At 41.8% G+C, this 26,267-nt stretch overlaps 1 protein-coding gene across 1 annotated transcript in view; it reads left to right on the top strand.

Moving 5' to 3' along the window:
- The window catches only part of LOC134344350 (insulin-like growth factor-binding protein 4), a 125,868-nt gene that overhangs the window by 66,517 nt on the left and 33,084 nt on the right, over window positions 1-26,267 (top strand). Inside the window, exon 2 of the mRNA XM_063043989.1 lies at window positions 2,965-3,152. Within this exon, the coding sequence (XP_062900059.1) occupies window positions 2,965-3,152 (188 nt within the window). The remainder of the gene's footprint in view (window positions 1-2,964; window positions 3,153-26,267) is intronic.

The following is a 26,267-nucleotide window of genomic DNA, read 5'->3' as shown; positions in this document are numbered from 1 at the left end:
ATGCCCACATGATAGAGAAATGATATTTGTAAGAATGAGACATCAAGTTCATAGGATTTCACAATTCAGCTTTTTGGATCTGAACTTAATTTTTATAAAATGACTGTTGTCTGCACAATTGCCAACTGTTTTCACTGATTAGAGCACTTGCAATGGTTGTAAGCTTTTGCCCTGCACCAATCTATAGGGATAATAGAGGTCAGTACTAGTCAATCAACACCTCTAAAGTATTTATTGTTTGGTCATCTATCCAGTTACTGTCATTTGCCAGTTTTGTGATCTTAATTAGAAACATAGAAACATAGAAAATAGGTGCAGGAGTAGGCCATTCGGCCCTTCGAGCCTGCACCGCCATTTATTATGATCATGGCTGATCATCCAACTCAGAACCCAGCCTTCCCTCCATACCCCCTGACCCCTGTAGCCACAAGGGCCATATCTAACTTCCTTTTAAACATAGCTAATGAACTGGCCTCAACAGTTTGCTGTGGCAGAGAATTCCACAGATTCACCACTCTCTGTGTGAAGAAGTTTTTCCTAACCTCGGTCCTAAAAGGCTTCCCCTCTATCCTCAAACTGTGACCCCTCGTTCTAGACCTCCCCAACATCGGGAACAATCTTCCTGCATCTAGCCTGTCCAATCCCTTTAGGATCTTATACGTTTCAATCAGATCCCCCCTCAATCTTCTAAATTCCAACGAGTACAAGCCCAGTTCATCCAGTCTTTCTTCATATGAAAGACCTGCCATCCCAGGAATCAATCTGGTGAACCTTCTTTGTACTCCCTCTATGGCAAAGATGTCTTTCCTCAGATTAGGGGACCAAAACTGCACACAATACTCCAGGTGTGGTCTCACCAAGGCCTTGTACAACTGCAGTAGTACCTCCCTGCTCCTGTACTCGAATCCTCTCGCTATAAATGCCAGCATACCGTTCGCCTTTTTCACCGCCTGCTGTACCTGCATGCCCACTTTCAATGACTGGTGTATAATGACACCCAGGTCTCGTTGCACCTCCCCTTTTCCTAATCGGCCACCATTCAGATAATAATCTGTTTTCCTATTTTTGCCACCAAAGTGGATAACTTCACATTTATCCACATTAAATTGCATCTGCCATGAGTTTGCCCACTCACCCAACCTATCCAAGTCACCCTGCATCCTCTTAGCATCCTCCTCACTGCTAACACTGCCACCCAGCTTCGTGTCATCCGCAAACTTGGAGATGCTGCATTTAATTCCCTCATCCAAGTCATTAATATATATTGTAAACAACTGGGGTCCCAGCACTGAGCCTTGCGGTACCCCACTAGTCACCGCCTGCCATTCTGAAAAGGTCCCGTTTATTCCCACTCTTTGCTTCCTGTCTGCTAACCAATTCTCCACCCACACCAATACCTTACCCCCAATACCGTGTGCTTTAAGTTTGCACACTAATCTCCTATGTGGGACCTTGTCAAAAGCCTTTTGAAAATCCAAATATACCACATCCACTGGTTCTCCCCTATCCACTCTACTAGTTACATCCTCAAAAAATTCTATGAGATTCGTCAGACATGATTTTCCTTTCACAAATCCATGCTGACTTTGTCCGATCATTTCACCGCTTTCCAAATGTGCTGTTATCACATCCTTGATAACTGACTCCAGCAGTTTCCCCACCACCGACGTTAGGCTAACCGGCCTATAATTCCCCGGTTTCTCTCTCCCTCCTTTTTTAAAAAGTGGGGTTACATTAGCCACCCTCCAATCCTCAGGAACTAGTCCAGAATCTAACGAGTTTTGAAAAATTATCACTAATGCATCCACTATTTCTTGGGCCACTTCCTTAAGCACTCTGGGATGCAGACCATCTGGCCCTGGGGATTTATCTGCCTTCAATCCCTTCAATTTACCTAACACCACTTCCCTACTAACATGTATTTCGCTCAGTTCCTCCATCTCACTGGACCCTCTGTCCCTTACTATTTCTGGAAGATTATTTATGTCCTCCTTAGTGAAGACAGAACCAAAGTAATTATTCAATTGGTATGCCATGTCCTTGCTCCCCATAATCAATTCACCTGTTTCTGTTTGCAGGGGACCTACATTTGTCTTTATCAGTCTTTTGACACCATATAAATGTAATGCAAATGAACATTGTATCTGTAAATTATAATATATAGGCATCAATAAAGTATTCTGTGCTCTAAATTATTACTAATTGTAAAAAAATGAGATTCCTGAAATATGCACTAAATCATTTCAAATTTAACTTTCCATACTTAAGTTGCTTTGTCAAAAATACTAAAATTTTGAATGATGCTTAAATAGAGGTGACCACAGGTAGAGCAGCGAATTCTTTAACACTCAGTGGCTACTTTATTTGGTACCCCCTGTGCTCGATAAAGTGGCAACTGAGTGTATGTTTGTGATCTTCTGCTGCTGTCGCCCATCCACTTCAAGGTTTGACATGTTGTACATGCAGAGATTTTCTTTTACTCAACACTGTTGTAATGCATGGTTATTTAAGTTACTGTCGCCTTTCTGTCAGGTGGAACCAGTCTGGCCATTTTCCTCTGACCTCTGTCATTAAGGCATTTTTGCCCACAGAACTGCCACTCACCAGATGTCTTTTGTTTTTTGTACCAATCTCCGTAAGCTCTAGAGATAGTTGTACGTGAAAATCCCAGGAGATCAGCAGTTTCTGAGATATTCAACAATCCACCAACAATCATTCCACGGTCAAATTCATTTAGATCACATTCCTTCCCTGTTCTGATGTTTGGTCTGAATTACAGCGGAACCTCTTGACCATACCTGCATGCTTTTATGCATTGATTTGCTGCCACAGGATTGACTGATTAGATATTTGCATTAGCAAGCAGGTGTACGGGTGTAAAGTGGTCACTGAATGTAAGTTCAATTTGCAGTACTGTTGATACTTCAAACATTTACAGCATTGTGTGAAAACTGTCATTTTCAGAGACACAAACCACTGAGGTCGAAATTGAGAGTCCCAGCCCAGATGGAACAGAAGGCACCCAAGCAGGCACCAACTACAGGTTTATACCTGCTCCTGGACACAGCATCCCAGACAGACGGAATTCAGCTGATGCACAGATAGGGATGAGGGCCCGGATAAACTACAAACAAAAGCAGAGAGAGCAACTAGTAAGAACCAGAACTTTTATGAAATCATTGGGGAAAACTGTGATTAAATTACTGGTGGTTTGACATTGATGTACATTTATCCTAGGTTTCCCTTTAATTGTATGAAGATTAATTTACTCTAATATCCAAGTGCAGGCATTGAAAATGATAAATTTCTTTCCATTTATATTTTTAGTTGCAATAATTGTCTGTTTTCTTCTATCTGGAATTGAGATTAACTGATCCTAGTCTATAGTTTAAGGACATGAACCGTCCACTGAAAGCTACTCAATCGTAGATCACAAAGTGATTCTAGTTTGAGGTTCCCTGTAAGCATTCACAGGTTGATGCTTTCCAGTAACTAGTTCTCAATCAAGAGAATAAACATGTGGCTTTCTCTAACTAAAGACACTTCATCTAATCTTTGTTCCTAAGCATTACCTGTCTTAATTCAGTTAATTAGAGCATAACTGCAAACAATTCCTGGATTTCCTGCTCTAAATGCCATTACTACACACTGCTTTAAAAAAAACGAAGATATTTTTAAGATTGCCTTTGAAGTAATTGAGAATGAATGACAATGTTAACAGAAATGAGTAGCTATTGCTATTCCAATTTTTTGCATGCCATCTTTACTTCACTGGGTCAGGGCAAAAGCCTATTTTTTGAGAGATTAGAGATGAGATGTCATTTTATCTTTGACAAGGAATCTGCACAGAGAGTGCAATTATATTGGTTATAGATGGTAGTCATTGAAAAGAAATAATAAAATTACCATACTTTAAGTCAAGTTAAAAAGGAAAGTTAAAAATAAAATGTACACAATTCAATTAAATCTCGAAGCCTTTCCTGGAAACTGAACAGATATATGAAGTAATGCAACTAACTAATACCAATCATTGCAAAAATGTTGGCATTTTATTGTTTTGGAGGTTGATAGCAGAACATTTTAAAAAAATCATAGGACAACAAGCAGAATGATCATTGCTTTATGAAAGGAAAGTCGTGTTGAAAAATATGATGGAGATCTTCAAGAATGTAAAAAAAATCAGCATCGGTTAAAGGGAACCTGAAGATGCTGTTTATATTCTGATTTCCAGAGGCTTTCAATGTATACCAGGTAAGAGTAAGATAAGAGTCCATGAGATTGGGTGTTGGTGTAGACAGCAGATTGGCTGGCAAACTAAATTTCAACAGAATGTTGGGATAAATGGATCCTCTTTCTATTTGGTAATCAGTGACCAGTGGACTACAATAGGAACTCAGCACTTCATGATCTATATCAATGCTGTTGTTGACACTTCATCATAATTTATTGTACAATTCCAGTTTGCACCAATTTATTGCTTTATGCTTGTCAGCGTATTTATTGTTATACTTATTATTACCATGTCTACTGTGTACTCGGTCAGCTTTAGTTGAGCAAGAAATTTTATTGTACCCTCGTGTACATGACGATAAACTAAACTGAATCTGACTTAGGAGAAGCAGCTAGTGTACTGTAGTCAAATCTTTTGATGAGAAAATGATTGGGGAATTAAAAAGCTGTGAATCTGTGGCCCCTATAAAGGAATACAGGTATTTTTAATAGGCATGAACTTCATAAAATGAAGAAAAAATGTGACACTATCCACTTCAGAAGGAAAAATGACTAGTCAATTTCAATGGTTCAAATGGTTCAGTTTAATATCAGAGACTGTATACAGTATACAAACTGAATTCTTACACTTCACAGGCATCCATGAAACAGAAAAAAACCCAAAGAATGAATAATAGAAAATGTTAGAACCCCAAAAAGCACCCCTCCCAAGCACAAGCGGCAGCAAAAGCATTAACCCTCCCCTCCCCCTCCTGCTGCCCCACGTTCCAGCAAAAGAATCAACCCCCAACCACTCACCATGCAAACAATATCAAGCCCCCCAAAAGAGACCATAATCCAGAGTCCATCAAAAAACTACTGTCCCTCACAACACTTCAACATCTCAGACAGGGTCTCTCTCTCTCTCTCACTAGCGAGGGAGAGAGAGATCACTTCTGCAACAACGAGAGGGGTGATCAACAGCTCACTGTTTTGACGTTGCAGTCTTCTGCACCGCTTCTTAAAGCCCTCTGACTCGAGGACCAGCCGACTCTCACTCACCATCAGGAGAGAGAGAGATCACTCAATTACAGGGGCCCACCAACAGCAGATTTATTATTAGAACGGAATGACTTGCAAGTGCAGCATAAAAAGGGATCAGATGAACAACAAAAGAACAGCAACAAAATAGAAGAGTTAGGAGAAGGAGTATAAAAGTTGAGAAGTTCTGATGTAACGTTAAAGCATATTTGAAAAACTTTGATCCCCATATTTAAGGAATTTTATAGTTACGATGGAGGCAGTGCAGATAAAATTTATTAGGTAAATTCCTGGGATGAAAAAGTGTATGTATGAAGGAAGGTTGAGAATGTTGGGCTTCACACGTTGAAATATGGAATGTCAGGTGATCTTACTGAAACATAAATGATTCTGAGAGAGTTGATCCACAAATTCATTGGGATTAGTTTGTGTAAGTCTACCTGTCAGATGTGTTGATCCTGGAAAACTAACAGTGTTACTGCTGTTGCTATCCACTGCAAAACTTGCTGAAGGTATCTCTTTTTGAATCTTGGGGCCTGCTCTGCCATTCATCAAGATCACATCTGTTCTTCCATCTCAGAATTATTTCGTTGTGTTACTTCATATCCTCTGACTCCCTTAATATCTAGAAATCTATTGACCTTTGGTTTGAATGAAGTCAAGAACTTAACCTATATGTTCAGTCACAAAATAACAACAGTCCTCTTGTCAAGAGTATATTTACACTTATAGTCATTCTCACTTTTCTCCTGAGTGTTTGTCATTCACTCAGATCAAGGGCTCTTTGTGACCCTTTTCCAGTCACACCTAATGTGTGCAATATATTTTTGGAACAGTCTATGTTCACAATGCTTCCATAGCTTATTTTTCTAATTCCATCCTGCGTGGAGGTCCCAACACACAAACTTTAAATGTATGTTTTGAATTTCATCCCTTTATTGCATAGTTCATGAGGCTTCTTTTGCTTCAGCTGCCTCTTTCTCCCATTTTCCTTTCTAGATTAGACAGAGTCAGATTCAGACACATCCCAAGTGTTTTATGTATAAGTATCTATGCAGAAATATGCCCTATCAGAATCAGGTTAAATATCACTGTCACATATATCATGAAATTTGTTGTTTTCTGACAACAATACATTGCAATACATAATAGTTAAAACTATAAATTGCAATAAGTATCTATATACTGTATACTACTGTATAAAAAAGAGAAAATTAAACTTTAAAAAATAATAAGTAAGCGTTCAATGAGTTCATTGTTCATTTGGTAATATGATGGTGGATGGAAAGAAGATGTTACTGAAACACTGAGTGTGTGTCTTCAGGTTGATGTACGTACCTCCTCCTTGAGGGCAGCAATGAGAAGAGGGCATGTCCTGGGTGATGGGGGTCCTTAATGATAGATGCCACCATTTTGGGTCATTGCCTTTAGAAAGTGTCCTTGAGAACTCAACTTTCCGCAGCTTTTCCTAATCCTGTGCAGTGGCCCTGCATACCAGATTATGATGCAACCAATTAGAATGCTCTCTGCGGTGTATCTGTAGAAGTTTGCCAGTGTCTTTGGTGACATAACAAAACTACTCAACCTCCTAATAAAGTATAGATGCTGTCATGCCCCTGTTGTAATTGCATCAATATTTTGAACCCAGGATATATCCTATAGGATGTTGACACCCAGGAACTTGAAACTGCTCACCCTTTCCACTTCTGATCCCTTGATGAGAATTGGTATGTGTTCCCTCGACTTCCCCTTCCTGAAGTCCACAATCTATTCTTTGGTTTTACTGACCTTGAATTCAAAGTTATTGCTGCGAAACCACTCAACCAGCTGATCTACCTTGTTCCAGTATGCCTCCTCATCACGATCTGAAATGTTGCCAACAATAGTTGTGTCACCTGCAAATTTATGGATGTCAGATGAGTTGTGCCTAGCCACACACTTGTGGGTGTAGACTGAATAGAGCAGTGGACTAAGCACGCATCCTTGAAATGGACCTGTTATATTTTGTAACTCCATAAACTAAATGAAAGAAAAACACTGGAGACTGGGATAAACATATACTTCTCATTTTTAGATTTGTGACATGCTTTTACGTATATTCCTTAATGAATTAATTAAACAAACAAAGAATGCTTAATCAAATAATATGTTTACAATGTTACTCAAGTATTACAGAAAAATACACAGCATGCCTCCTTGCTTAACTATAAACTCCAACTCAATATAAAGTGCATCTCCTTATATACAGTACATACATATATACCATATACTATATGATACAAATACTATAAAGATGTCCACAGCATAGTAATTTTTAAATTGTCCCATTCAACCTCAAAGATTTAATTGCTTACTCTCATGGGATAACACTTTTCCTGAGAAAGGGAATCACTCTGCTTGGCAGGTGAGAACTGTGACTGTGAAACAATCTCAGGTTCTGAGGTCTCACCTGTGGTGGTTGTAGGATTTGGCTCTGGGACTGCAGGGAGTGGTTCTGACAGCTCTGGACACCCATGTACCCACCTCTGATCATCTCTGCATCCCTTGCAAGGACTGCTTGTCCAGAAGTGAAACATCTAATCTCCTTGTTTGTGGAGCCATCAGTTTCTCTCGGCTGTTTGTTCTGAGTGCTCCTTCTGAGATTGGGGTTGAGGGGATCCAAGTGTGAGCACAAGGAACAACCCAGGAACAGCATAGCTAGTGAGCTGTTGGTTGTGGAGTGTGCTGCATTGTGATATGCAAGGAGGCAACTGGTGAGCTTCTGATTCAGTGTTCTGCTGACATTGCTCTCAGTATGTTCTTGAGACTCTGGATAAACCTTTCCATCAAACTATTTGTAGCTGTGTGGTACAGTACAGATGTAATATGTCCAATTCCATTCATTTCCAGGAATGACTGAAAATGTTCCACAACAAATTGTGATCCATTGTCACAGACTAAGTGTGCTGGAACACCAGTCCTTGAGAAGAGGCTTCTCAACACATCAGCAGTGTGTGAGGCTGTAGTGGAGGCTATTGGGAACACTTCTGGCCACTTTGTAGCTGCATCCATTACTATCAAGACATTTGTGCCCATGAATGGTCTGGCAATATCCATATGAATCCTCTGCCTGGGCAATGCAGGTTATTCCCAGGAAGGGAGAGATGCTGCTCTTGGCATCTACTGGACGTGTTAGCATCCCAAAAAGTGCTTGGCAAGCTGTTCGATCTGCTGATCTATCTCAGGCCACCAGACAACGTTTAAATGCAATGCTTTCATTTTGACCACGCCTCGATGATCAACATGAAGCTTCTCATTTTAATTCTCAGCTTGTATGGTACAACAACTTCCTATCCCCACGTGTGGCACCCCTTGTCAAGGGTAAGTTCATCCTGGTGCTGGTAAAAATGGGGGAACTGGGATTTCTGCTGTATATTCAGCCATTCTGGATGGTCATGTAGACCTGAGCCAGTGTGAGTTCTTTTCTGGTTTCCCTTTGGATCATGCCTCCTGTAATAGGGAGACTTCTGGTTTACATTAGAAAGAATATGTCTAGAAGCATGTCCTCTTTTGTAAATGTTTCAGGTATTGCCTTTTCCAAGGTTATATGGGACAATCCATCAGCATTTCCATGAGTGGTCATTCTCTTGAATTCAGTATTGTAATTGTGTTCTCCAAGAAACAGAGCCCATCTCCGCATTCCTGCGTGTGCTGTTGGTGGATACCCTTCTGTGGATTGAAAATGGACAGTAGTGATTGATGGTTAGTAATGAGGATAAACTCTCTCCCATACAAGTACTGGTTAGAATATTTTACACCCCAAACTAGAGTAAAGGCATCTCTGTCAATCAGTGTGCAATTTTTCTCTGCAGCGGTAAGGAAATGCGGTGCGAAGGCAATGGAGTATCCACTTCCATCACTCGTAACATGTGACATGACTACACCTATACCATAAGGTGAGGTTTCATAGACAAGCTTTGCTGGATGACTGATGTGGACCATAATATGTGAGTACAGTGCCAGATGTCACCAATTCCTGTACCTTTAGGAAAGCCACCTTACTCTGCTTTGTCCATTACCATTTCTTCTGGATCTGTAGTAATGAGTTCAAGGGGTGTAGCACAAAGGCCAGGTTTGCCAGGAACCTGCTGTAGTCATTAAAAAATCCTAAAAGGGACTGCAACTATGACACATCTTTGGCCTTGGGGCATCCACCACTGCTTGAATTTTCTTAACACGCGAGCATAATAGTTGTGAGTCAATGGTATGACCACAGTAAGTGATGCTTGGTTTAAGGAATTCACACTTGTTGCATCATGCTTTGAACCCATAATTGCCCATGGGCTCCACTCAGCCTTGGAAATAATTCCTTCAGCCTCCATGTGATCTTGCTCACTGGCTACTGTATCACAGGTACAAGGAACTGGGCAAGCTTTGTAAAACTTAAGTATAGCTTTTCAATTTAACACTATTTTACTCTTGATATGTTTGAGTATTCCAAAAGCATCCTTAAACACTGCTGTGCCATCACTCAGTATCCTTCTTAATTCGATTTCAGTCAATTCTATTGCAGGATACGTAGCATGCAAATGGTGGATGGATCTCCAATCAAGTTGTGGTTGTCTAAGCCAGTCATAAAGCTTGCCCTTCTGTTTTTACCACTTACAAGTCTATAGTGGCTTGTTGGTTGTTGCATTTCACTGTTTTGAATGTATTCCCCAGGAATTAGCTTTTCTCCAGTATAAGTTCCTAGTTGGATATCTGCAGGCTTCAGTTCAGTATCTTTGACATGCCTTTCAAACATATTTTATGGAGTGACTGAACCAGCTGAACCAGTGTCCAATTGCATTTAGTTATTTTCTGTTCAGTCTGGTGTCAGCCATATTGCTTGTCTGATGGCAGTTTTCATTGTAAATCTCATGACTGCTTAGTCCTACGTCACTCTCAACATTCTCAGCTTTTTCATCACAGCATGCAGATTACTGCTCTTTTTGAAACTGAAACTTGACTTCTTATCTTTTTCTCTTTCCTGTGCAGTCCATTTATTTTGTCTGTCTGATATTCTCTTTGTATGTGTCCCACTTTATTGCATTTTCTGCAAGTTTCACCTTTAAACCTGCATTGGTTTTCAGCATGTGAGCACCTGCCACAATGGTAACACAATTTGTTCAGCCAGGCTGGTTTCTCTTTAGACATTGCAATTTTGTTCATGTTGACTTTCATTCCTGACTACAACTCAGTTAAGTCTCTGGCTGCCATTTCTATTGATACAGCTATCACAACTACTCTAATAAATGTGAGTTGTGCTTCAGTTAGGACCCATTTTGAATGCTTTCTTGTAGGATTCCTAAGATGAAATTTGAAGTGATCTGCATCACCAATGGTTTCGGTTCTAAATGGTCCTGCGTTATGTTTATGATATCAGCAAAGATCATTCCGGTTGATTTAGTTGGAGCCATTAAACTTCTAAGCAAACTGTATGATTTTTGATCTAGTGCGGTGAGTAACACTGGCACTCACTTTCATTGGCTATTTCATTTATACTTTATTGTCGGCAAACAATTGATACTAGAACGTACAATCATCACAGCGATATTTGCTTCAAAATATTGCTCAATTCTTTCAGAATGCATTGATTAGTTATTTATTACACAACCAAGTGCATCTATCTTTCCGATATAGCTAGCCATTTCTGTTTTTTATACTTATTATTATTATCATCCTGAAATCACTGTTTATGAACCTGTGAATTTCATCTGTTTTTTTGTCTTTTTTTAACTCGACCATCTTCTCCTCTTGCAAAGAAAACAAAATGTGCTGCACTTTTTTTAGTTTGAACATCTCACTGTGCTTTTTTTTTACTCAAGAATCGCTTTGCACTTCAACAGATAGGTAGTCATCTTGATTTTGTTTAAAATTTCCTCATCACCACTGTTTTGTTTTATAACTCTATAAACTAACTGAAAGAAAAACATGGGAGACCAGGATAAACATGTGCTCTCCGTTGTTACTTTAGTGAGGCATGCACATATACTGTAGTGTTGTATTGACATATACTATTTATGTACAGTGCTTTTACATATAACTTGTAATTATTTACTTGAACAGACATAGAATGCTTTATCAAACAATGTATTTATACTATTTCTCAAACATTACTGAAATATTAAATGCACAACAGAGCCAGGTTTGATTGTCAATGAGGAGGAGATGTTATTTCTGACTGGACAAAGGTCCAGGTTTTGGAGCTTGTTGATTGGAACTGAGGGTTTGATTGTGTTGACCCTGAGCTTCAGCCTGATATATTCTATTTTCCAGGTGATCCATGGCTGAATCGAGAACCAGTGAGATTGCATCTGCTGTAGACCTGTTTTGACAATAGGCAGATTGCAACAGGTCCAGGTCCTTGTTTAGGCAGATGTTGATTTTAGCCATGACAAACCTCTCAAAGCACTTCATCACAGTAGATATGAGAGCCACTGAGCGATAGTCATTGAGGCAGCTTACCCTGCTCTTCTTGGGCACTGGTAAGATTGTTGCCCTTTTGAAGCTGACTAGCAAACTCTGACCAGAGCAGTGAGAGATTGAAGATGTCCTTGAACACTCCCACCCATTGATTGAGACTGTTTTTTGAAGTCCTACCAGGTAGTGCATCAGAGCCAGATGCTGCAGGGATTTGCACAGGTGTAGCTTTATTCCCACTTTCAAAGCCTGCATAGAAAGTGTTGAGCTCACCTGAGAGTGAAGCATCACAGCCATTCATGATGGTAGGCTTCACTTTGTAGGAAGTGATAGCTTGTAAAACCCTGCCAGAGTTGACATGCATCCAATTCCATCTGTAACCTCAACTGAAACTGTTTTTTTGCCCTTAGAATAACCTTCCGTAGGTCACACCTGGATCTCTTGTACAGTCCTGGATCACCAGTCTTGAATTGAATGCCATAGATCCAGCCCTCAGCAGACTCTCCAGGTTCATATATATGAAACACTCTGGTTCCGTTGGCTGCATGTCTAGAGGATACAATCACCAGCCCTGCCAAACGAGGGAGATTGAAGCACAAAACCATCAAAACCCCCTGTTTGTGTGGATGATGTGCGGTTCATTACCCTGTTACAAATAAGTACCACAAAATAACGGACAGTATACCACATACAATTAAATGATTTAGCTTCATAATTCTTAGTTTGACTAAAGGGTGAGTAAAGAGAAAGTAAAACAAAAAGAAAAGGGTCCATTTTAATGAAACAGTCTAATGTGCACCAGTTGGAGCTCACGGCTTTCCTTTCTCTGGTCCTCCATCGATTTCCCTGGGCTTCATCAAGCCATGGCCCCACTCCGGGTCGAGCCCTACGACCTCTTCTCACTGCTGTCTTCTCCTTTTATGTCCCACCAAACCAAAGACCCAGCTCACACTGGTGTCAGGCACACAACATGAAAGCACTCTCCCTTCATTGTACGGCTCACATGCCAAAGCACCCGTTATCTCTAACCATAACCCAAACACTGCCTCTACAGAAAGACAATTACATTAACAGTGAAACCTTTCCCAGGGGGTTACACTCTCCCCCCACAAAAATTAGTCATGTCCTCACGACATTGAGATAATTTGTCACTCCCTCATACAAAGCACGAGGGTCCAAGCCAGGTGTAAATGGCAGTGACATAGCTCACCAAGGTGAGAGGTGCTACACTCTGTTCCCCCAGTACAACATAGGCCAACCTATCTGAGGGTCTCTTGATTCTTTGAGACCTCCTTAACCGTCAGCTACTTCAGGTTCAGACACTCCTTGGGGTGCTTCTGGTCTATAGTCTGTCACTCATGCCTTCCTGCAGCTTGAACCCCTCTGCCACTTGGCTGAGCCCCGCTTCATCCCTTTCGTTGAAACCCAGTCTGTTCACAGGTAGTCCCTACGGTTTCACCTGACTCAGTGTGAGAAGCGTTGGGAATCTCTTCCTCAATCAGTGGGGAGTTAGCAAAAGGCAGCATATACCACACCCCCACTTCCTCATCTTCCAAGTCCATATCCCCATTGGGGCAGGGACCAGTCTAATCTCTCCTGCTGTTGGTCCATCAGTCGCTCTGCATCATCACGGAGTCCTGTTACTAGGAGTAGGCTCCATGTCGGGCTCTGGTTCAACCTGCACCTCTTGTCCCAGAGGTAGAAGGTGGTTCTGATGGAGAATCCTGACCGGCCCATTCCCATCCTCTGGTTTCACCTGGAAAACTGGTACATTTGGCATCTGGCTCTCCACTGCATGGGGTATAACCACCCAGTGGTCAGCCAACTTATACTTCCCAGGTAGCCCCAAATTCTTCTTTTCTTTTTAAATCTTTTTATTGAGTAAGTATACAAAAAAGGTAAGCCATATAAACATTAATACAATGTTAAAGTATAATAAAATTCCAAAAGATAACAATACCAAAAAGAAAATACTACAAACAATGTAATTTAAGCATAAGAAACCAAGATAACATAATAGTATACTAGATTTTATATATATCAATGGAAAAAAAAGAAAAAAAAAACCCCCCAAAAAAAACCCACCGTGCAACTAACTAAAAGCAAAGCAAAGCAATGGGCTAACTTGAAACCAAACAGAGTTAAACTTAAAATCACGTCCTCAATCCCGACCTCCATTAAAACAGTGAAGAAAAAACAAGAAGGGTAAATATTACATTAAATGAAAATATCGAATAAAAGGTCCCCAAATCTGTTCAAATTTAAATGAAGAATCATAAAGGTTACTTCTAATTTTCTCCAGATTCAAACATAAAATCGTCTGAGAAAACCAAAAAAAGGTAGTTGGAGCATTAAGCTCTTTCCAATGTTGTAAAATACATCTTTTCGCCATTAAAGTAAGAAATGCAATCATTCTACGGGCTGAAGGGGAAAGATTACTAGAAATTTTAGGTAGTCCAAAGATAGCAGTAATAGGGTGAGGAGAGATATCTATATTTAATACCTTAGAAATAATATTGAAAATATCTCTCCAAAAAGTTTCCAAAGTAGGGCAAGACCAAAACATATGAGTTAAAGAGGCTATCTGCCCCGAACATCTATCACAGAAAGGATTAATATGCGTGTAAAAACGCGCTAACTTATCTTTGGACCCCAAATTCTTTATAAGGATTCGGTCTCCCAGCATGAGTTGGGAGAACCTAACCTTTTCATCATGCCCCCTCTTATTTCCTTGATTCTGCTTGGCAGCCGTGACCTCAGCTAATTCTTAAGTCTTTTTCAGCTCCCTTTTCATATCAGGCACATACTTCAGATAAGTCTTCGGTGGTAGTTCTTCCTCACCATTCTAAAACAAAGGTCGATGGGCAACCTTGCCTCACGCCCAAACATCAGATAATATGGTGAGTACCTGGTAGCTTTATTTCATGTACAGTTGAAGTAGTGGACCAGATTCCCAATATGTTGACTCCACTTGTTCTTCTTGCTGATTTCCAAGGTTCCGAGCATGTCTAGAAAGGTCCGATTAAACCTCTCAAGCTGGGGATCATCCTGTGGGTGATAAGACATAGTGCTCGACTTCTCGACTCCAAGTATGCTCAGTAGCTCATGTATGAGCTACTCTCCAAATCCTGTCCCTGATCACCATGTATCTGCCTGGAGAGGCCATAATAAATGAAATATTTCTATAACACTTTGGCCACCGTGGACACCCTCTGATCCTTGGTAGGAAAAGCTTGCACATATCTAGTGTAGTGATCCATGATGACATTTGCCATGTTGCTGGCATCTGGCTCTATTAACAGGAAATCCATAAACATCAGGTCAAGGGGCCCAGCACTCTGCAAATGGGACAACGGAGCGGCCCTCTTAGGCAGTGTCTTCCTCTATATGCATCGAATGCACGACTTATAGTACTCTTCCTATTCTTCTTCCTGGCCACTACTATTGGGGATGCATAGGGGCTTCTGGATTCAGTGATGGTCCCAACCTCCTTCAACTTACACAAATGCTGCCGAACGTCTTCCACCTCTGCAGGGGCCAGTCGCCATGACCTTTCTCTGAACGGGGTGTCCTCAGTCACGCGGATAGTGTGGCGAGTTCTCTTAGAACAATCCACATCAAACTGGTCAGTAGAAAAGATACCTTCCACTTTCAACATCTGCTCTATCAACCTCCTCTTCCAACCCGCAGGTATCGGGGAGTCCCCAAAGTTGAATGATTCAGCGGTCAACTTTCCCCCTTTCGCAGATAGTTTCCCCTCAGCTTGTCTCACAGGGACACTAGACATTACTGTCACCAGGAAGAGATGAGCTGGGGCATCCCCCGCTTGAAGGTGACCTCGCTCTTCGTAGTGTTCCTGACGATCAGTGACATCCTGTTTGCCTGTACAACCAAAGGCTTCTGCAGTTCAGGTCTCACCAGTACCCCAGTAAGTACACCCGACTCCTCTCCGTGGTCTTCCGGAGCATCCACTAAAAGGGTTCTCGGCCTCAGGCATTCCGGCAAATTTGGGGTTTCCCATCACTCTCGCTAATTCCACAGGCGGTAACACGACTGGCTTTGGGTGAACCACACAGTCCCTCGTCTAATCTCATTATCTGGCCCAGTGCGGCCACCAGGTGAGCTTCCTTGAAAGCAGCTCAAAACACCAAGTGAACGGACATTGTCTTCAGAAAGCTCTCTCCATCTCTCTGCTTGCAGGCTCCCATTAGTCTCCTCAAAATAGGAGTGTTTGTCCCCACAAGAACTGAAACTCCGCCCCTCTCAACGGTGTCCGGACAAACCAGCGCTAATTTATCAAGAACTTCAGCCAGTCCCACATCTGCCTCTGAAATCTTCAGCTTCACCGATAAATAACCATCATATGGATAATCACCCCAGATCTCTCGTACACTGAGTGGCATCAATGATAAATGCGTCAAATACTGGTTGTGAAATGAACGGTACAGCAAAGTGACCTGCGACCCTGTGTCAAGTATGGATCTAGCATAAATACCCTCTATCTGTAGCTATACACTGGAACTTGGTCCCATTAATCCTTCAGGAATAGGGTTTTTTTGATTTAGGGTGTTCCTTGATATATTGCTGGGAATGTTCTCCCCTCAGAGTGCCAGGCCGTCCCCTCACTGGGTCTCTTTCAAGTTTTCCCAACAACTCTCTCTGCTTAGATACACGGGGGATCACTTTCCAAGGGATTTCCCATCGTTCACACTCCTGCCTGAATTGTCCCTGTTCACCACAGTTTTATAACAGACAATAGGGGCTGTTCCCCTTCTTGCTGCTAGCAGCCCTCTGTGTTGTCTATCTACTTAGAGGGCCGCCTCCCTATCAGCTCCAGCATAGGAGGAGGGGGGCATACCCACTGATAACAACCGGGACATGTCAGTTCTCAATTCTGCCACAATCTCCTTTACCACTCCCCGGGTTGGGCTATCCGTAGCCACTTCAATATAGAGGGCTACTAACGAGGACTGTACCCTGCTGATGGAGCTCCCCCCTGCCCTTACCTCCTCCCAGAAAGTATGGATAGCCCACAGCCCCCCTCTCCCAGGGCCCCAATAGTACCAGGCAGTTCCACTGCTGTTTCATCAGTGATAGTCTGGACTAAGACAATGTCTGTGCCCACCATTTTATCAAACCTCCACCCCACAATCGTAACAGTACTTAAAATTTGAATTAACAAGTCATCAGAGACAGAAATGTCTACCCCATTCAACATGCACGCATTTGTTACCAGTAAACCCATGGATTTGCACCACCGCTCAACCCCGGCATCCATAACCACGTACCATAACCGCTTTACCAGACAATAGTTTAGCACAGACTTGAACATACAACCCACTGGATCAATGCTCAGGGCAAATGCACAGCATCCAACAAAATCGATCCCGGATGAGCCCCCACAATTGAAACACTCCAGTTCCATTGGCTGCGTAAGCCTAAGGAAGACAATCTCCGGCCCTGCCAAATACAGGAGATTGAAGCACAAGCCCATCAAAACCGCCTGTCTGTGTGGATGCTGCGCAGTTCATTACCCTGTTACAAATCAGTACCACAAATTAACAGACAGTATACCACATACAATTAAACAATTTAGCTTTATAATTCTTAATTTGACTAAAGGGTTAATAAAGAAAAGACAAAAAAGAAAAGGACCCATTTTAATAAAAGAGTCTAATGTGCACAAGTTGGAGCTCATGGTTTTCCTTTCACCGATCCTCCTTCGATCTTCCTGGGCTTCGTTGAATCAGAGCCCTGTTCTGGGTTGAGTCATATGACCTCATCTCTCTGGCGTCTTCTCCCGTCATCTCCTGCTGAACCAAAGACCCACTCACACCAGTGTCAGGCACACAACACTCCCCTCATTATACGGCTCACATGCCAAAGCACCTGTTATCTCTAACCATAACCCAAACACTGCTTCTACAGAAAGACCATTACATTAGCAGTGAAACCTTTCCCAATGTGTTATATATACATATATACATATCTGTGTGTGTGTGTGTGTGTGTGTGTGTGTGTGTGTGTGTGTATGTATTTGCATATATATAATGCTATAGAAAAAACTGTGCTGGAAATCAAAACACAATAAGAAAATGTGGGAAACACTCATTTAGTTTCTGTAAAAAAAGAACAAAAGTTGGAGAACTCAGAATAAAAGCGATGCCGCAGACCTTTAACATCGTAATCAGTGAGTTGTTTTGTTTTGGTCTCCCCTCTCGCTGTGCGAAGGGCGTCACCTCTCTGTCCCTTTATTAGGGAGAAAGCGAGCCTGTGGCAAGTTGAATTGTTGGGTGAAGAATTCGTTTTTGTTGTACGGCAGATCAGAGTCTCTGGGGGCTTTTCTTTCGCTTGCTCGATGGGTGGTGGTTGCAGATGTTTTCTTCTGGAACAAGTGGGGGTGGGGAGGGTTTTTGCTGCTTATATGTGTGAAGGGGAAAGGGGCCTTTGGGTTCTAACATTTTACTGTCATTCATTCTCTGGGGTACTCTTGTTTTTGTGGATATCTGCAAAGAACAAGAATCTCAGGTTGTATACTGTATACCTTCTCTGATATTAATTGATCATTGAAAAGTTTATGATTCGCTTTCACAGCCTTTATAAAGGGGTATCAGCCTAATATTGGCAGAACTGCTGAGTGTTTCTTGATCTCTTTCAGATTTCCAATATCTGCTTTTTCCATGTTTTCGTTATTTTCACATAATTTTCTACCAACCTGTAAAAGATTGCTGATACAAGGATGTATGAAATGTTCTCTCTAGATATCTGCAGTTTAATTGAGTCATTATTTGGTGTTAGGTAATTATCCACAGTGCACTTTATCTGGTATCGGGTATTGATGACATCAAGCCTTTCACCTGTGCTATCCAATATGCACTAGGTGGACACATATTAATGCAAATATCCAATCAGACAATCGTGCAGCAGCAATTCAATGCAGAAAATCATGCAAACATGGTCAAGTGCATGAGTCATGGTTCAGTGCAATAAAAGAACAATTGTTGTTCAAACCAAACTTCAGAAGGGGAAGAAATGCGATCAAAGTGACTTTGACCGTGGAATGATTGTTGATGCCCAATGGGGTGGTTTGAGCATCTCAGAAACTGCTGATCTTTTGGGATTTTCACGCACAACAGTCTCTAAAGTTTACAGAGAATGGTGTGAAAAGCAGTAAAATAATATAGTGAACAGGAAGTCTGTGGGTAAAAATGCCTTGTTAATGAGAGTCTCAAGAAATGTAGAGGAGGCTTGACCCAAGAGCAGAACAATGGAGGTGATTCAGCAATGAACAATGACTCCAGGACATACCTTTTCCCAGTTGATCAGGTAGCACACACCATGTCCACAATGACGTGAACCCACCAACTGGTGAATCATTTACACTGGACCACCTTCCACCAACCTAGATTCTGGAGGAGCAGGTTGAGTGGTCCATGGACAATGGGCTTTGAGGTAGGACACATGGAATGCAGCTGTGGTCCTGCAGCTGCAGATGACAGGAAAGAATTGATATGATGGGTAATCTTGAAAGGACTAATGAACCGGGGAGCTTGTGGGAGTCAGTGTACAGTGCAGATCTTAGGTAGACGGCCAGACATGGTCCCTAGGTCGGAGTAGTTTCCCTGGGTGCTACCAGCAGTTGGCCTAACAGCAGTAGGCATAATTGATAACTAGCATAGCCCTCTTCCAAATATTCTGGCAGCAGCAACCCAGGGCACTGGTGGACAAGATCTCCACATTGACTCTTCTGCAAAGAACAATAGGAGTTGGTAGGCATGAAGCACCTCAAAGGTTAACATACTCGTGGCAGAGGAGGTACGTAAATTGTGGGACAGCTCATCCCAGAGGAAGTACTTCTTCCATGTGAAAGGGTTAGACGCGGTAAAGCTTTGCAGAGACTTTTCCACTTTTTGATCGGCTCTTTTGGACCGCATGTTGGTCTGCAGATGATAGCAGAGGACAAACTCACTGAAGTTTAGAGGAGGGAACAGATGGCTGGCTTGAATCAGGAGATGAATTGTGGTTCTTGGTTCGACACAAGGCCCTCAGGGAAGCCATGGAGGAAAACTACATGTTGAAAAAACAGTTCTACCATCTCAACAGCTGACAGAAGTTTGGAGATGCATGAAGGTGGCTGCCTTGGAGTACCAGTCTACCACTATCATGACCACCATAGCCCTATCAGATGGTGACAAACCAGTGTCAAAATCCAAGGTGATGTGGGACCAAGAGTGTCGAAGGACCAGCAGGAATCCCAGGGGACCATTGGTTGCAGGAATTGGACTGGGAACATTGAGGGCAGGCAGCAATAAACTGTCATAAATCTGCGTTCATGGTGGACCACCAGCACTGGCGTCGCAGAAAATCCAGAGTCCACCGTGCACCTAGATGGCTGGAAAAGGCTGAGGAGTGCACAAACTGGAGTGCAACAAAGTCAGCATGCACATATAATTGTCAGGGGTGTTGGCTGGAGCAGAGTTTCATTGTAAGGCTAGGGTGGATCTGGTTCTCAAGGTTCCAGGTGATTGGGGGCAAGGATTTGGGATGATGAATGATACGCTCCATTTCAGCTGTGTCAAACTGACTTGACAAGGGATCTGCTTTAGTATATTTGGAGACAGGTCAGTAGGAGATTAAATTAAATGGTCAAAGAAGAGAGCCCAGTGAACCTGATGTGGGTTGTGTTAGTGGGTCTGTTGAATGGATATGATATTCTGATTGTCAGTCCAGATCAGAAAGGACTCATTATTTCCCATCAGCCAATGTTTCCATTCCTCCAAAGCCCATTTTGATGGCGAATAGCTCCCTGTCTCCTACTCATTACACGAGAAGACTAGTCTTCCCATCTGGTCCTCGCTAGGAGAGGTTGGCCCAAGCACCCACATCAGCTGCATCTAGCACTACTGCCAAAGATCTGGAGGAGTTCAGATGATAGAGAATGGGAGTGGTGGTAAAGTGTCTCCTGAGCTCCTCAAAAGCGTGGTCCGCAGCAGCAGATTACATTATCTGTGAGGTAGGTGACTAGGTGAGAAAAGTGACAGGAGTAGCAATTTGGCTGTAGTTCCTGAAGAAAGTTGTAGAAACCCAAGAAGCGCAGTAGCAGTTTGAGGGAGTACAGTCAGAGCCTTTCAACAGTGGTGTGCACTTTCTCTGGGTCCATAGTTCAACAGTGGGGTAAAAGGACATAACCAGGAAGGAAATGACTGGAGTTTGGAACTGGCATTTCTTAAACTTGCTGTAGAGTTCATTTTTGAGGAGACGCTGAAGGACTGAATGGATGAGATAGACACTCTCTTGGGGTCCTTAGGGAAGAAAAGGATGGTGTTGAGGTAGATGACAAAAACATACTTGTGTAGCAAGTTTCAGAGGACCTCATTAAAGAAGGCTTATAAAATAGCTGGACTGTTAGAAATTCTAAAGAGCATCACCAAGTATTCACAGTGGCCAGGGGATGTTATGAACCCTGTCTTCCACTTGTCTTCCTAATGGATGCAAATCAAACTGTACCGTGTTCTGTCAATCCAGCTTGGTGAAAATCTGGGCCCCGTGGTCTGTTTTGAATGCACTATCCATCAAGGGGAGAACGCAGCACTTCTTAATGGTGATTTTATTAAGCCCATGGTAATCGATGCAGGGATGGAGACCCCCATCTTTCTTTACAACAAAGAAGAATCCTGCACTGGCTGGTGTCTCGGATAGTTGAATGAAGCCATGCTAGAGTGCTTTAGCAATGTAGTCATTCCTGGCTTGGATCTCAGGAGGGGAGAAGGAGAATAGATGACGTTGGGGAGAGGTGTTGCCTGTGAGGAGGTCAACTGTGTAGTTTTGTGGTCTGTGAGGTGGCAGAGTGCTGGTTTTCCTTTTCCGGGGGCGATAGCAATGTTGAGATATCCCTGTGGGAGTCTGGTGAGATTGAGAGTTTCCTCCATCTCAACGGATTTATGGGATGAAGTCAACTGAAGTTGCAGGCAGGTGGTCTGACAGGTGGGTCCCAGCTCAGTGGTGAACTGGATGATCAACTAAAGTGAGGATTGTGAATGCAGAACCAGGAGTAGCTCAAGATGAGAGGAGTATTCGGTGAGTTGATGAGGAGGAATTGGATGGACTCAATGCTTTGCAGCACTCATGTGCACAGGTTGTGTGTGTGCTCTGACCATCCCAGATCCCAAGAGATGTCTGGCAATGGCCATAATGCAAAAGGGTGAGAGATAGGCTTGGTAGGAAATCCAAGCTACACACATACAGGGTCCGGTCCAGAAAGCTGCCTGCTGCACCAGAGCCTCCTGTGTGTGTGTTGAGCATTCAGAGAGTGGAGAAGACAGAATGAGTGAGTCAGGCTCTGGTGCTGGAATGAGTGACTAGGGGGAGCTTGCCAGACAGAAGACCCATGGTCTCTATCTGGCGGTGACATATCCCAGACATCTGATACATTGGTGTTTGGCTGCTCCACAGTAAACGCACAGGTTGTTTCCTTGCTCTCCCTAACTGCATGGGCTCTGGAGGCATTGCTGAGGAGGTTCCTGCAGCCTGAAATGGAAGTGGGGTTCTGACTGGTGAACTGGAGGATTGGTCCATAAGATTGTTGATACAAAGAGCCAGAGTGACGAGGCTTTTGAGGTTGGTAGGCAACCCCCATGTAGACAGCTTGTCTTTCAAGCTCGCTGAGCGGCTGTAATGGTAAAACAGAACAATCAAAAACCAAGTACATCTCAGCAGTGAATTCCTCATATTTATTGCAAATGGTGGTTTCATTCCTCCAGTCAGTGGCGGCCCAGGTTAGAGCTTGCCCAGTCAAAAGAGAGCTGACAAAGGCAATCTTGGCTCGGTCCGTAGAATACAGCGATGGCTGGAGCTCAACGTGTAAGATGCTCTAGGACAGGAAGTTGGAGCATGTCAAAGCATTCGGTCACTGGAATTCAGGGCTCAGAGAGAAGAGATTGGCTATCACATGGTTGTTGTATTGAGATAGAGAGTGGCAAACAGATGGTCAGAGGCTTCTGGTGCTTCTGGAACGTCTCATCACAGACAACTTCTTTTGGACAAACATTCTTTGCTGGTTCAATCGATGATTCACTCATCCTGTCAGGAAATACAAAGGAGGCTTGACACAAAAGCAAAGCAGCGGCAACCATTCGGTGATGAGCAATAACTTTAATAATAAACTGCAAAAATAGCTAGCCACAAAGTAAGAGGAAACAGATATTAAGCACCACAGTAGCCAAAGGCTAGGAGCAACTTGTTGAGGTGGGCTGAGTAATTGAGTGAATAAGTGCTGCGGTGAGAGCTTAGTGTAAATAGTCTGTAGATGAGATGGAAACTAGTGGCAGATGATTCCTGTCAGCTGGGTGGAGACTGGGAGGTACCTGTCTGTGCAGGCCTGACAGAAAGACCTCAAAGGAGAAATAGCAGAAGGGTTCTAGCTGACAGGAAGGTGACAATAACTCAAATAACCATAGGTTATAACAGTGGTGTGCAGAAGAGCATCTCTGAATACACAATGTCAAACTTTGAAGTGGATGGGCTACAGCAGCAGAATACCACACTGGATTCCGTAACTGTACCTAATAACGTGGCAATTGAGTGTACACATGACAATTGTACAATTGAGTGTACTATGTGACACTCAAAGGAGTATACCAAATTTTCTTCAAATTGGGACTGTTAAATCATCAAGCTGCATAAATTAATCTATCAGCTCCATTTGTCCTGCATGTATTGCTTCATGTGCTATTATGGAGGAAAGCTATATATCTATTTATTCTGATGGATTTGCTCTTCAGTATTTTGTGAAGCATATTATTCAGTTTAATAGGTAAATGGTCGATTTCATTTGTAATTCTAATATTTTTACCTGGGTGGCTCTGAGGAGAGGGTAATGTTATGGAGTATTTCCCGGTGAGCCCAGATTTTCATCTGCAATGTACAATCCTATCTCTGATTAATGCTCAAGCTGAACTTCCTCCTGAATGTGGGGGTATCATGCTGATAATTAGTAAGAGAGTTCGCATGAGCAATTCAATTTGGGCTTCTATTGTCTATTAAGACTATATAAATCTGCTTCTTGCTGTACACAAAGTGTAAATTGGTGACAAATTAGCTTAACATGCTGTTAGTTTTATTGCTGTTAAAGTAAACTATCATTAAAGAATCACTAAGAATATATATACTCCTTCATTTTTTACTTATAAAGTAGGTATAGCTTACTTTGCATTGAAGTTCTTGCAAAAGATTTTTATTTGTCAAAAGGATTTTTTTCTTGTGTCCTGGATGCAATCTGTGACTATTATTGGACGTTCTACATATTTCAATATGACCTGTACAAAAGAAAATCACAGTGATACAACATTGATAAAGAAGTATTCTAGCTTCCTGCTGAGACTGAAATTCCTATGTGTGTCCCATTTTTTCAATCTACACCTAATGTATTCCTGATATGCACGCAACAACTAACAACTCAACATCAGTAAGATGAAGAGCGGATTGTAGACTTCTGGAAGGGTAAGTTGAAGGAACACATACTAATCCTCAAAGAGGGATCAGAAGTGGAGAGAGTGAGCAGCTTCAAGTTCCTGGGTGTCAAGATCTCTGAGGATCTAACCTGGTCCCAACATATTGATGTAGTCATAAAGAAGGCAAGACAGCGGCTATACTCATGTTGCCTGGATTGGGAAAGCATGCCTTATGAGAATAGGTTGAGTGAATTTGGCCTTTTCTCCTTGGAATGATGGAGGATGAGAGGTGACCTGATAGAGGTGTTCAAGATAATGAGAGGCATTGATTGTGCGGATAGTCAGAGGCTTTTTCCCAGGGCTAAAATGGCTAGCACGAGAGGGCATAGTTTTAAGGTGCTTGGAAGTAGGTACAGAGGAGATGTCAGGGGTAAGCTTTTTAATGCAAAGAGTGGTCAGTGTGTGGAATGGGCTGCCGGCGGTGGCGGTGGAAGTGGATACAAGAGGGTCTTTTAAGAGACTCCTGGGTGGCTACATGGAGCTTAGAAAAATAGAGGGCTATGGGTAAAGCCTAGATAATTCTAGTAGGGACATGTTCGGCACAGCTTCGTGGGCCGAAAGGCCTGTGTTGTGCTGTAGGTTTTCTATTTCTATGTTTCTTCTATACTTTATTAGGAGTTTGAAGCGATTTGGCATGTCAACAAATACACTCAAGAACTTCTATAGTTGTACCATGGAGAGCATTCTGACAGGCTGCATCACTGTGTGGTATGGAGGGGCTACTGCACAGGACCGTAAGAAGCAGCAGAAGGTTGTAAATCTAGTCAACTCCATCTTGGGCACTAGCCTAAAAAATACCTAGGACATCTTTCGGAAGCAGTGTCTCAGAAAGGCAGCGTCCATTATTAAAGACCTCCAGCACCCAGGACATGCACTTTTCTCAATGTTACCATCAGGTAGGAGATACAGAAGCCTGAAGGCACACACTCAGCGATTCAGGAACAGCTTCTTCCCCAATTCCTAAATGAACTTTGAAGCTTTGGACACTACCTCACTTTTTTTAATGTACAACATTTCTGTTTTTGCACATTTTTTAATAATCTATTCAATATATGTAATTTACTTGTTTATTTATTATTATGTTTAATTTAATTTATTTTTTTCTCTGTCTGCTAGATTATGTATTGCATTGAACTGCTGCTGCTAAATTAACAAATTTCACGTCACATGCCGGTGATAATGAACTTGATTCTGATTCTGATTTTAAACTCTGGATATACAGCTATGATCCATATATTTAGACATTAGAAAGAGTATGCAATGCATGTGTGCATATACGTTAAATTTGATTAGGTGATCCTGTTTCTTACCTACCTGTAATCCCTAACAAATTTATGCTCTGTAATATTATTTTAGTGTAATATCTATGAGGAATTTGCTCCGCTTTATGATCTTGCTGATACAAATGAAGGAAAACTTCTTTTGACATATAAGAGCTGAATAGATACTAAATAATCCAAAATAAGTGAATGAAATAAAACAATAAAAATAACAATAAAAAACATAATTATGATTATTACTAAATCTGAATAAATTATTATACAAAATTCTATGATCTGTTATTTGGCTTGCACTGCAAACTAACATAAGAGTGGAATTTGTAAAATTAATTTCAAAATGCACACCATTTGTTCAATATTCTTATTGCAATATCTTCGCTTAGCCACATGGAGACATGATCACTTTCTTGATTCAGCTTTGTGTGGCAATTTAAGGAATTAAGTGCGAAGTTTAGTCAATTTAAGGGTGTCCATCTGAAAAGTACTATACCACATCACATTTCATAGGTTTTGTATTCTTAAATGCATGCACTGAAATCTTGTGAGTAATGGACTATGATACCATTTGTCTTTTGATCACCTGTTTCCTGGCATGCATTTTTTTCTGAAACATATTTAGTTACAAAGTTCCCATGAAGAGAGAAGTAGTTAAGAGAAGATATTTAATTCTACCAACACCAATGAATAGAATCAGGTTTTATCAGAAATTTTGTTCTAAACTTTATTTCCCCATTAAAGTTCTGGTATCCAAATTTTGCCTTCTGATCCATCTTTAAGCAAACATCAC

The sequence above is a fragment of the Mobula hypostoma genome, chromosome 3, assembly GCF_963921235.1.
Source record: "Mobula hypostoma chromosome 3, sMobHyp1.1, whole genome shotgun sequence".
In the NCBI taxonomy this organism is placed as follows: Eukaryota; Metazoa; Chordata; class Chondrichthyes; order Myliobatiformes; family Myliobatidae; genus Mobula; species Mobula hypostoma.
Note: the sequence above shows the minus strand (reverse complement) of the source record. Positions and strands in the feature narration are given on the sequence as shown.